This window comes from Ylistrum balloti, unplaced genomic scaffold (assembly GCF_031769215.1).
Source record: "Ylistrum balloti isolate Yb309-2 unplaced genomic scaffold, AGI_CSIRO_Ybal_v1 Utg370504, whole genome shotgun sequence".
NCBI classification, from domain to species: domain Eukaryota; kingdom Metazoa; phylum Mollusca; class Bivalvia; order Pectinida; family Pectinidae; genus Ylistrum; species Ylistrum balloti.
In genome coordinates, this window is record NW_026782326.1 from 782,628 (window position 1) to 796,361 (window position 13,734).

Here is a 13,734-nt window from a genome sequence, read left to right on the forward strand (position 1 = left end):
AATGAATTTGATTGGAACTTTGCTTTGCTTTTGAAAGAAATTTCAAATGAAGAATGTCTGTCCATAATAAAGAAATTTAATGAATTTGACTGGAAGTTTGCTTTTGACTGAAATTTTCGACATGGACATATGAATATCAACTTGTTTCCCCATTGCTTGTTAGATGTTTTAAGAGCAAATCCTATTGAATAGAAGTTTTTGTACCACAACCAGTTAAAATTATGTGTGATGTTATGAAGTCTTCACTGTTACCTTCATCAGTAAAAAATTATCAGTATCAAGTGTGTCTGTGTGTGGCTTTTTCAAATAAACCAATACTTTGTCATTTCCCTTCACAGGATGGGTGTCTAGTAAGCACATATCATCAATGATTTCTTCCTTGTATGAGAATTTGGTGGTATTTACTGTATTGATCTAAGCATTCTAATATTAGTTTTTGTTGCCCTTCTTTAATTATCTCTAATATGTTGTCAACAGATCATTGCCTCGGCATTGGCGAAAGGTTGTGCTCTTTAGCAAAGATCTATCTATCTCCAAGCAGCTGCGAGTGATACTGAATGCTTTGTCAGTAGACTTCTTGGTAAAAAGAGACACAACATTGTGTGAAATGAATTCTAGATTCTTTTGACATACTTTCCGCCCGACCTTTTAAGTTTTGACATGATGGTGATTTCCAAACTCAGGTCCTTGAATGCCTGGAACCAAGGAGACCAGTGTAGTTCACAATGGTGTGCAATGTGTTTCCCTGTTTGTGGTTGTTGTGTGTGCAGTAGTTTCTAGGGGGAACACTTTCCACATATCTCACTCAGTTCATAGTCAAATTCCGACTAAATCTGTCATAACTCTGAGTCAAATTCCGACTAAATCTGTCATAACTCTGAGTCAAATTCAGTCATAATCTGTCATAACTCTGAGTCAAATTCAGTCTAAATCTGCCATAACTCCGAGTCAAATTCAGTCATAATCTGTCATAACTCTGAGTCAAATTCCGACTAAATCTGTCATAACTCTGAGTCAAATTCAGTCATAATCTGTCATAACTTCTGAGTCAAATTCCGACTAAATCTGTCATAACTTCTGAGTCAAATTCCGACTAAATCTGTCATAACTTCTGAGTCAAATTCCGACTAAATCTGTCATAACTCTGATTCAAATTCAGTCTAAATCTGTCATAACTAAGAGTCAAATTTAGTCTAAATCTGTCATAATTCAGAGTCAAATTCAGTCTAAATCTCATAACTCTGAGTCAAATTCAGTCTAAATCTTTCATAAGAAGTCAAATTCTAAATCTGTCATTCAGTCTAAATCTGTCATAATTCCAATTCATATTCAGTCTAAATCTTTCATAACTCTGAGTCAAATTCAGTCTAAATCTTTCATAACTCGAAGTCAAATTCAGTCTAAATCTGTCATTACTCTTAAGTCAAATTCCGACTAAATCTGTCATAACTCGGGAGTCGAATTCAGTCTAAATCTGTCATAATTCAGAGTCAAATTCAGTCTAAATCTGTCATAATTCCAATTCATATTCAGTCTAAATCTGTCATAACTCTGAGTCAAATTCAGTCTAAATCTGTCATTACTAAGAGTCAAATTTAGTCTAAATCTGTCATAATTCAGAGTCAAATTCAGTCTAAATCTGTCATAATTCCAATTCAAATTCAGTCTAAATCTTTCATAACTCTGAGTCAAATTCAGTCTAAATCTTTCATAACTCGAAGTCAAATTCCGACTAAATCTGTCATAACTCGGAGTCGAATTCAGTCATAATCTGTCATAACTCTGAGTCAAATTCCGACTAAATCTGTCATAACTCTGAGTCAAATTCAGTCTAAATCTGTCATAACTCTGAGTCAAATTCAGTCTAAATCTGTCATAATTCCAATTCAAATTCAGTCTAAATCTTTCATAACTCTGAGTCAAATTCAGTCTAAATCTTTCATAACTCGAAGTCAAATTCAGTCTAAATCTGTCATTACTCTTAAGTCAAATTCCGACTAAATCTGTCATAACTCGGAGTCGAATTCAGTCATAATCTGTCATAACTCTGAGTCAAATTCCGACTAAATCTGTCATAACTCTGAGTCAAATTCAGTCTAAATCTGTCATAATTCCAATTCAAATTCAGTCTAAATCTTTCATAACTCGAAGTCAAATTCCGACTAAATCTGTCATAACTTGGAGTCGAATTCAGTCATAATCTGTCATAACTCTGAGAAAAAATTTGGTCTTAATCTGTCATAACTGTGACTGATCTTAGTTTGTGAATTAAATGATCCCTCCTAACAGACCTGCCCTCTATATCAAAATAAAGTGGAATATACAAAACCTTGGGATAACAAACCAATTTATCCTCAGAGCTTAGATAAAAGTCTCGCAAGTGACATCTTGTTCTTACACTAAATGTGTACAATAACATCAGAGAATAAATGACAGACCTCTTATTTATAAGTAAAAAGTTATGAAATAATCACATTTTATTAAATAAATGCTGTTTTACACCATGACACAATTGGATTAGTTATGTATTTCCAAAACAACGTTTGGACTACTCACTGACATCTGTAAGTTTTAAGATCGCTGCCTTACTTAGATCTCTCATGCTACTGATAGAACCTACATATCGATGAGCATTAACAATAACCAGGGTTACACACACACATATACAATATAACTAGGAATGTACAGCTCTCTCCAGCAACAAATCCTTTCACAACATTATGCATCAATCTCTTTTCTCAAAATATAGCATAATTAGTGAAACTGACACAAGATCTTTAAATTTGCTAAGTTCAAGGGCTCGGGAAAGAACTTGTTGACTGGATCCATATAAAATCTTGACCTGCATCTTCATGTTTCCCCAGTGCTACCTGCTTAAAATGATATATTCTATTTCCTAGAGGAATTAAAATGATAGCTGGTATATCCTAATAACTTAACGAGGTGTTTAGAGGATGCTGATCTACAAACCAAATTCCAGTTTAATTTTTTTGCTTTAGTCAAAGATGTATAGGCTGAAACCAAATTAGGAACACTATTACCAAAATCCATTTCATGCCAAGGGATATAACAAGAGGCCTAGCAGCCTTGACAGTCACCTGAGATAATGATATTTAATATAAAGGTTAAAAGAGAAGTTGCTTTCAAATGTCATGAAAAAGAAATTGTGACAATGAATATAATCAACCAGTGTCAATACCTGCATACCATCAAAACTGTCATCCTATACTAATCATTCACACAAAGTTCTTTCCAGTGGGAAATAAACAATGTCATACTCAAAAATGCAATTTTTCTATGAAAATAACAGTAAAGTTAACTTCCTCCCAAGGAAGAAATGAGATCCACTTGGTAATAAAAACACCTTAAGATGCTTCCCTTCATACAGAGCATTTGATTCTACAATATATGGGTGTGGAGAAGATGCTTGAAATTTAAGTCAATTTTACCTCTTTTGGCCCTGCCCATCAGCCCCAGCCCGAGGGTTATTCAGTTTGAATATGGGCATACATCAAACTGTCAGTCCTCGCTCATAATTCTAACCAAGATTGAAATATTTCCAATAGAAATAAAACAAATTATGCTCAAAAATCTATTTTTTGCTATTTATTAACTACAGTAAACTTTACCCCCTCCCAAGGGGGAAACGTGAGACCTATGGATCATTAAATCCACAATTTTGTCAAAGCACTTTAGGATGCTTCCATCCATGAAGAGTACTTGATTCTACCATATCTGAGTGTTGAGAAGAAGATTTTTGAAACTGAAGTTAATTTTACCCCTTTTGGCCCTACCCTTCAGGTCCCTGTGGGTAGGGGACTGTGCAATTCACTATTTTGGTTCATCTTAGGCCAGAGGTGGTTTCTGCAAAATTTCATTGAAATATGTTTTTGAGAAGAAGTCAAAAATGTTAATTATAAAATTGTTTACAGATGTGCGACGCTAGACAAAGGTGATTGCAATAGGTCACCATGAGACTTTGTCTAATGATCAGGTGACCTAATAGTTCATGATTGCAGTCAACAGGTAGTATTCAAATACATGTACAACGAGTAGAGCATTTGGTTTCTATGTCTGCAGTAAACTTTTTTTCTAGTTGAGAAAATATCCACAAACCAGAAATAAAGTTGTCATAAATTGTCTAAATATTAATACCACAGAAAGCTTCATGCAAACCAGCATATAACTCACACCCCATCTTACACCAGTAATTGATACTCTGGTTAGGCAGGATTACATCAAATTACAGAGGTTTTCATGGTACCACACAAATATCATATTTACAAATTAAATGGTAAAGAATGTAGTGATTCATCTACTCAGCTGTTAACACATAATTAGGTATATATTATAATACAAATCATACTGACAAAGAAATAACAACAAGAGGTCTATGGGTCTTATCAGTCATCTGACTGTAAAGCTCTAAACACTGGTAAGCACTGGTAACAGCCGTATTAGTAGTGAGCAATTGTTAACAGACTAAAACAGTTAATTTCAAGTAAGTTTCAGCTAAATCCCTCTTGTGGAACTTTTTAAGAAGTTTAAAATGTGTTTATCAAGATGGTGGCCATATTGGATTTTGGGCTGATCTGAAAAATAACAAAGCTTGGTCAGAGACATCTCGGAATCATTTCAAGCAGGATTCAGTTGGATACCATTGGTAGAACTTAGCAAGAAGTATAATAATGGTATTGTGAAGAGAATCAAGAATTCCACAATCATGTTACAATATGTCCGCCATGGCAGCCATATTGAACTTTTGACGAGTCTGAATAAACCCAACTCTTAGTCGTCTTTTTCTAAACATCCAAACCAATCTTCAGCTCCAAGGCACATGAAAAGAACATTAGAATATACTTTTCAAGAAGGCGTGCATACTTGATTTAGGAATGACCTGAACAAGTTTAAAATAGGTATTGTTCAGTGAAACCATGCTTGTGCAATCATGTGATAAAATGGATGACATGACTGTCATACTGAACTTTTGAAAAGGTAAAAAAATAACCACACTTTGGCAGCATCGCTTCCAAGATGGCAGCCATACTGGACTATGAATATACCCGGAAAATAACAAAATTGGGTCAGAACCTTCTCGGGATCATTTAAAGAAAGTTTCAGCTGAATCCAACATGATGAACTTGAGAAGAAAAGTTTATGCATGACGATGGACGAAACATGATGTTTAAAGATCATCCTGACCACTTGGGTCAGATGACATAAAAATATCACAGGTTCACTTTCGAGTCTTTGATCACCAGGATTTTGTTCTACAAAAGTACAATCCATCCCCAGCAGTATTCTGTGACATCATGATAAAATTGTTGGGAAGTCTTGTTTTAATTCACCAACTTGACCAACAGATCCATGAACTCCTGCCAAAAGAATTTTTAACAACATTGATAACACAATGCTTAGTAATGACTTGCATAGTTTCACTCAACATGACATTAATCTGCTGCAGTTGAAATACATTGTGTTACCATCATTATCTGAACACCAACATACTCTTTCAATTGCTGATGCTGTTTATCATGGTTTGAGGTTCCATTTGAGCTGACCTGAAAAGGTTACAATATTGGGGTCATCTGCCTGACCAAGTGGGCTTTCCCAGGTAGTCGGATTTCTTTCTAAATCAAGATCCCTTATACACTTCTATCCAGGAAAGAGTGATTATTATAAGCTTATAGCTTGTTTGCAATTGTGGTTAAATAAATTATATACACACACTTTATCTTGTATTGGAACAAGTTCTGTATCTATCATTGTTATTGGGCCACATAGACGAGAGCCGAGAACATCGAATAACATGAAATGTTCGTTGTAACTTTCTCTTGTGAATTAAACATAAAAAAACATTTCAAGGGTAAAAACTGACCTTTCTGACTGACTTTGTGACATTTTTCAATACAAAATTAAAACTTCCAGGTATTACTGATTAACAAATATCTTTTATCGTCTTCCGGCCTTTTTAATTAACAAGTCAGAATGACTTTTCATTTAGAGCACAGAAAAGGTTCCAAGTGGCTGTGTGTAAAGTATGTCCCAGTTCTAATTCTCGGCAGAGCCGCTCATGTTCACTGTGGTTTTGAAGTTGCCACTTGTGAACATCTGACAGTTCCTCAGAAAGATGCAATGTCTCTGTGTGTCCTTGTGTAGAGTATAACTTGACAGTCAAGACATTGTTACAATTTATCTTGAATTCAATAGTTGTAAATCCTGCTTTGTCCAACTTCAAGGATTTTCCCTTTCGCTTCATGTAGATGATCTGGATTATCTTCAGAAACACAAGATAGGTTGCTATCATGTTCTCACCAGATATCGAAGCTTGGCTTCCTACAGAAAAACAAAAATTGTACAATGACACGTTGCCTTTGTAGTCAGTACAATTGAAACCCTGTGAACTCTATTAATAAATACTAGCAGCTTCCTTAACACTCAGGCAGGGTGAACTCTGTCAATAAATACTAGCTGCTTCCTTAACACTCAGACAGGGTGAGCTCTGTCAATAAATACTAGCTGCTACCTAATCATTATGTCTGGAAGAACTGTAGTAAACACTAGCAGCATGCTACTGACTCACCCAGGAGAAATCTGGTAAAAACTTTATTGACCCTAGTGATGTAGGTAAAAGGGAGTGCAGTGTCCACTACATTACACAACCTATTTATCAGAATCAATATAGTTACAGATGCTGGTCAATTTCAAATACAAGCTTTGACTAAATTGTCCCTTTAGCCTTAATTTGACCTATTAGGTCCCATTCTATTTACGGGGCACTTTCTTCTGTACACTGTCTGGTGTTTTTTTATCTCAATGGTTCAAATTCTCAAGGTTTTACCAAAAGCTAGATATGAAAGGGAGGTAACTATTGCTGAAGCCAAGAAGCTGACTATTGCTTTCATTTAAGAACTTTTATGTTCGTGGCATCAATCTGCAGTTTCATTCCATACCTGATAACAAATAACAAAAGATAAAAAAATGAAAACAACCCTTTGAATAGCCTTTACAGTATACAACTTGAAGGAATGGTGATCTTTGGATCCTTGATCTGGTCTAAATCCCAATAACTAGTACAGAAGGAGTAGCTTTTTAATTCTTAATTATGATGTGATTAAGGTTTGTATGCTTACCTAAGGAGTAAAGACCTTGTAGCTTTAGTAGGTTGGTGATTTTGATGTAGGAAACACCGAGGGTTTGACACAGCTCTGGGGTCAGTTCCCAGTAATGTCCCTAATGAACAAAGATATACACAATTATACAAAAATTGACAAAAGTAAAGACTTTTGCAGACATGGTAGAGAAGTCTTCAAAATACTAAAATTGGGTAAAATTGAGCTACAACTTTCTACAACTGAAAGTAGGTTACTGAAAACTCCTTACAAAATTAAACGACTACTGATGAACCTCTATGATTTGTAGGAAATTAAGCATGTAAAAATACAAACTTGAGTTGCAACTATCAGTGTTGACAGCAAAATTATGGTGTCGACCAAAATTCTCATGAAGTGTTTTTAAGACATACTTAGCAAAATATTGGAACCAATGGAAACACTGCTATCCAAAATATTGTCAAGTATGTCAATATGTAATATGATTATTGTTTGAACGATTTACAAGTCAATCTTCTAGACTTGTATTCTTCAATAGTCTGGAAATTGTGATGAAAAAGCCATGCAAGCCTCAAAGAACATATGTCCGCTTGGGTGTTAGCAAAAGTATTGGCATATCAGTATGTCGAGTATGGATTGGCTATAGATAAGTGTTTTACTTAAACTGTATCATTGGCATGGATTGGCTATAGATAAGTGTTTTACTTAAACTGTATCATTGGCATGGATTGGCTATAGATAAGTGTTTTACTTAAACTGTATCATTGGCATGGATTGGCTATAGATAAGTGTTTTACTTAAACTGTATCATTGGCATGGATTGGCTATAGATAAGTGTTTTACTTAAACTGTATCATTGGCATGGATTGGCTATAGATAAGTGTTTTACTTAAACTGTATCATTGGCATGGATTGGCTATAGATAAGTGTTTTACTTAAACTGTATCATTGGCATGGATTGGCTATAGATAAGTGTTTTACTTAAACTGTATCATTGGCATGGATTGGCTATAGATAAGTGTTTTACTTAAACTGTATCATTGGTGTTTAGAAACATATCTATATGTCTTAGAATTATTTATCTTTGTGCAAATTTATACAGATATCCTTGATATAGTTATATTATCACAATGTAGTATGAAACACTGGGGCTTTTAGAGAGCTCTAGGTCTGTATGCACGATGTGACAGCAAATGAGATAAAAGAATCCAAACTGAATCAATGTACAATGTAAGAGATATATGTTCATGTCTAATTAGTGGTAACAACTGCTTACAATGGTCATTTTAAACCTACTACCTACAGTGTTTACTGTCATAAAACCTACTACCTACAGTGTTTACTGTCATAAATTCTACTACCTACAGTGTTTACTGTCATAAAACCTACTACCTACAGTGTTTACTGTCATAAAACCTACTACCTACAGTGTTTACTGTCATAAAACCTACTACCTACAGTGTTTACTGTCATAAAACCTACTACCTACAGTGTTTACTGTCATAAAACCTACTACCTACAGTGTTTACTGTCATAAAACCTACTACCTACAGTGTTTACTGTCATAAAACCTACTACCTACAGTGTTTACTGTCATAAAACCTACTACCTACAGTGTTTACTGTCATAAAACCTACTACCTACAGTGTGTTTACTGTCATAAAACCTACTACCTACAGTGTTTACTGTCATAAAACCTACTACCTACAGTGTTTACTGTCATAAAACCTACTACCTACTACCTACAGTGTTTAGTGTTTACTGTCATAAAACCTACTACCTACAGTGTTTACTGTCATAAAACCTACTACCTACAGTGTTTACTGTCATAAAACCTACTACCTACAGTGTTTACTGTCATGGAGAGAAGTGCACATGGACCTGAAAAGTGTTGTTTTTATTGAGAAGTATAGATGCTCAAGTTATTTTTTAACAAACCTCACTGAGAACTGTACAAAACATTTATAAGATATCAATAAGATAAACCATTTCAGTACCTGATGGATGTGTTGAAGGAGATCCTTAGTGTCAGGGGCTTTGGAAATCTTGCGTACAATGCCTTTCCAAATTCCAGCATCCTCAAAACTAAAAAACAATGAAATTCATCCGAGTCAAAAGACCAATTTCAATATTTCAGTATTAGTGCAATTTGGTTATTTTTCCAGTAACTAGATGACATATATATATAAGTATACATATCACTACTTGAATGCTACAAACACAGAGACTGTTATCTAAGTTACTAGATAATTACATATGTATGACGTCACCAGGTACAAAATTAAACACCTCACATTATACTACAGTTCTCTATGTGAGCGGGTCATCAACCTGGTTTATCACCAAAATATTTAGATGCCTTGGGGATTTTGAAAAGCAATAGAATGATGTGTCTGGAGGAAACTGAAGTGATCTTGGGAAACATATTGATTAGAGTTCACAGAGATAGAAACATTCCATCTTTACATTGAGAACCACACATTCATGCTTTTGTACGCTGACCAGAAATGGTTGTCTTTTTCTAGAAAGTTATTTTGTGCCTCTTTCTTGTTACTGTTAGCATTCTGTCCTCCAGATTTTAAATAAATACTCATAATTTTAGGGTTGACAGTCCTACGAAATATTGATAAAATCCTTGAAAATAACTAATATTCCATACATACCATACCTAGGGAGGTCCTTAATCTCATACTTACATCTCAGAAACTGGCGAAGACACTGTTTCTCCTGAAAAAAAATCAGATCATTCTTAATCCAAGTACAGATTATATACAGGTACATGGTTGTATCTTACTGGTTGATGGTCCTAATGACCTTTTATGTGTTGACGGGCTGTTAAGATTGTAATAATAATAATAACATGGCTGTATCTATTTCAAATTGGATTTCAATCATATCAAGAACGTAACTCAATATATGAGGAATGGGAGATCCTACATCTATGTTAGGTGTGCAGTAATTTATGAAGCTGACAGATTCCACAGGGAACGTAAAATAGAGTCATCAATAGGTAAACATGACCATGACAATGTCTGGCTGGGTTGATCAACTTTAATCAGTGGGAGTGTCTACAGGGAAAGCCATTCTATTCTGTACAATGAGGAAACTTGTAAAACATGTAGAACTAAACATCACAGGGATCATCTTCATCATTGTGTCAGGATGGACCAGGCTCCAAAAACACTGAGGATGCAGATTCACCCACAGATCCAGAACATGAACACCACATTTTCATTCTAATATGAAGAGGCTCATCTGAATCTAAGCCAATTGCTAGTCAAACTACTAAGAGAGTACTGGGAGGACCCAGATAAACATCACCTCTCAACATACTACCTCTGCAAGTGACAACCATCAAATTAATGAATATCTTGCTGACGTGAAAACTTCAATTTAGAGCGAGTATTCAACACAACACTAAAAATCATGTAGAATGATAGATACAAGCCTGCAAAACTATCGGAACTGTCTTGGAACTCAGTGTCTCTTGTTTGGTAGAGACATTTGACAATGTGTTTATGATACGAACATTCTAATGAGAGGATCAGATATCCTTCATGGATTCTAAACCATTACCATCATACTATTAGGTTCACATAGGAGTTGAGTTCCAACTGTGTCAAGCGTAAGTTGAAGGTAAACATATCGAATGCTAAAAATCTCACCGAGAATACACTCAAGAATACTGAACAAGGAACCAAGCCAATCTTCAGAGTAGTCAGAATTGAACCTTCATCAACAAGCTACTAATTCTAGGGACTTCAGTGTCTATTAACTTTGAGCAGAGATTGTGAGATATGAATATTTGAATTTTGTTAGTAACTTTGAGCAGAAATTGTGAGATATGAATATTTGAATTTTGTTAGTAACTTTTAGCAGAAATTGTGAGATATGAATATTTGAATTTTGTTAGTAACTTTGAGCAGAGATTGTGAGATATGAATATTTGAATTTTGTTAGTAACTTTGAGCAGAAATTGTGAGATATGAATATTTGAATTTTGTTAGTAACTTTTAGCAGAGATTGTGAGAAATGAATATTTGAATTTTGTTAGTAACTTTGAGCAGAAATTGTGAGATATGAATATTTGAATTTTGTTAGTAACTTTTAGCAGAAATTGTGAGATATGAATATTTGAATTTTGTTAGTAACTTTGAGCAGAGATTGTGAGATATGAATATTTGAATTTTGTTAGTAACTTTGAGCAGAAATTGTGAGATATGAATATTTGAATTTTGTTAGTAACTTTTAGCAGAAATTGTGAGATATGAATATTTGAATTTTGTTAGTAACTTTGAGCAGAGATTGTGAGATATGAATATTTGAATTTTGTTAGTAACTTTGAACAGAAATTGTGAGAAATGAATATTTGAATTTTGTTAGTAACTTTTAGCAGAGATTGTGAGAAATGAATATTTGAATTTTGTTAGTAACTTTTAGCTAAGCTAGGCATCACATTTTGTGCTCTTACCTGAATATTCAGATTTCAAATCTGTTCTGATAACCACATGCGTAAATGTTGAAACATCATTTATTAAAGTCGACCCACTCAGCCAGGCAATGACATGGCCTTCTTTGTTTATTTCAAACTCAATCTAATTCTGTATCTGTATCTAAAAAATATTTTACCACTTGAAGATGAATAACACTATATAATAATTCAACAGTATTAAAATATGAAAATCAGTTGGTTCCTGCAACAAATATTTTTTTCGAAAAAATATTTTATTAACTGTAAGTATGTTAACATAACAACCACTTACTATCAGTGGTTTCCATGGCTACAGGATTCAAACTAATAAAATAATTCTACTTCTTGTCTTGTCAAGAAAAAAGACCAAGAAAAATATTCTGAATTTCAAAATTTCTTGCTTGCCTGTATTTGCTGGTCCATTCCAAACTTTTAAAGTTGCTGTCATATTCACAGACAAGTCTGTCTTCTCATGGTCATCACGTATCAATGTTTTTGGTGGAAATGGAATCCTCTCCATTAAATCTATAGAGGATAAAATAATCTGCTCAGTTGTTCACGATTAGTAGCAATGCATAACAAAAGTTGACAGACGCTGGACCAACAAATAATGGATGCCACAGTATAGCTGACTTGGCCCTTTGAGCCAGGTGAGCTAATAACAGGAAGCTTTTGATGGTGCTTAAAGATATACACGGTATATAAACCAAGTCTACCATCAACTAAATCAGTAAAAAAAACTGAGGGAGAGGATCTACAGATAAAAAATGTAAAACACACAGTAAAAATGTCACAGGTTGAACAATATAATATGTTTTGATGATAAAATATACCTAAGTTCAGATGAAAACTAAAAAGGAAAATGTCAACAAGACTAAAATGCATAAAAAAGAAATACAAAAGGCATTAACTCAAAGCAGAATATTGTAGAATAAAGTTGTTGTTTAAATAAACAGAATTTCATGCCATACCAAAGAAATCTTTAAAAAAAAACTGAGGGAAGGAAATATCCAGAAAAGATAAAAAATTGCAAAAAAAAAAAAAGAAAAAAACCAAATCAAAGGGCAATAACAATTTGAAAAAATTTCATGAATCAAAATTCAAAAAGGTGACAAAATAAGAATTAGAGCCAACGTCAGTATCAGGTAGGTGATTTCTTCAGTGGGGTGCTTCATTTGAGCTTGGATACCTAAAGGTATGCAGGGCGATTAACGAAATAATAAATACGAGACCTTAGAAATTAATCACAAGAACAAGTATCACCAGTAAGTGCATACTTTACTTAATTGTCTTCACTAGTTTCGCCTCCGGTCGAGGCTTCATCAGGACAATTTTTTACACATTTCAGCCCTCTGAAGTAGTTTTTTCGGGGTTCAGAATTAATTGTGATGTATTACATAAATGGACAATAATACAAGGGCATATATACCAAAAAGTTGACGTTATGTTAGCTAGATTATAGTGTTAACACAGTTCAAAACAAATCATTAAAGTCCAACATAAATAAAAAAGAGTTTGTTGTCTATCATATGCTGGTCTTTATTGGTGTTAATTTAGGCATACAGTGACATCAGACACTGAAACATAGGCCAGCTTCTTATAGTCCACTACTGCTTCAGTTAATTCTGTACTACTGATGGTTCTGATGGATGTGTGGTCTGAAAATGAGTCACTCAACAACAGGTCTTCTTTCAATAAGTCAAAAGGGCAACTCTCTTCAATTGGAGCGGGTTCTGGGTTGACTTCTTTTGTGTGCGGCCCCGGGTGATTCCTCCCCTTGGTTGATACCATCCTGAACTTAGCCTTTTCCAGTTGGTGTTTGGTTAGCATTTCTAACAGCCTTTCCCATTGATCAGGTATAGCTGCTTCATTCCAATCATCATCTTTGAAGACTGCGGGTTCAATACTATAGAATGGGTGTTTTTCTTTAAGGTGGTGATGGTAGCAATCTCTCCTTCCGAAGGTACATTTGTAAATCTTACACTGGAACCTAGTGTTAGAGTGCATGCTATGTATCCTACTAACATGTCTCCATAATGAACTTAAGTAAGCAAGTCTCTTACTGCATAAGATGCATGGCATCTTGATTTGCCCTGCATCCTGTCTAAGGTGCTTAGCAAGTGTGGTCTTGGTCTTGGGCATATCTAAGAG

The 13,734-nt window shown here is 34.5% G+C and overlaps 1 protein-coding gene across 1 annotated transcript in view; it reads right to left on the bottom strand.

Moving 5' to 3' along the window:
• Nucleotides 1-2,496: 2,496 nt before the first annotated feature.
• The window catches only part of LOC132555562 (uncharacterized), a 49,131-nt gene continuing 37,893 nt past the window's right edge, over nucleotides 2,497-13,734 (bottom strand). The window contains exons 34-38 of the mRNA XM_060219911.1: nucleotides 11,989-12,108; nucleotides 9,809-9,839; nucleotides 9,110-9,197; nucleotides 7,134-7,233; nucleotides 2,497-6,336 (exon numbers count right to left, since the gene is read on the bottom strand). Coding sequence (XP_060075894.1) covers nucleotides 5,984-6,336; nucleotides 7,134-7,233; nucleotides 9,110-9,197; nucleotides 9,809-9,839; nucleotides 11,989-12,108 — 692 coding nt within the window. The 3' untranslated portion in view covers nucleotides 2,497-5,983. The remainder of the gene's footprint in view (nucleotides 6,337-7,133; nucleotides 7,234-9,109; nucleotides 9,198-9,808; nucleotides 9,840-11,988; nucleotides 12,109-13,734) is intronic.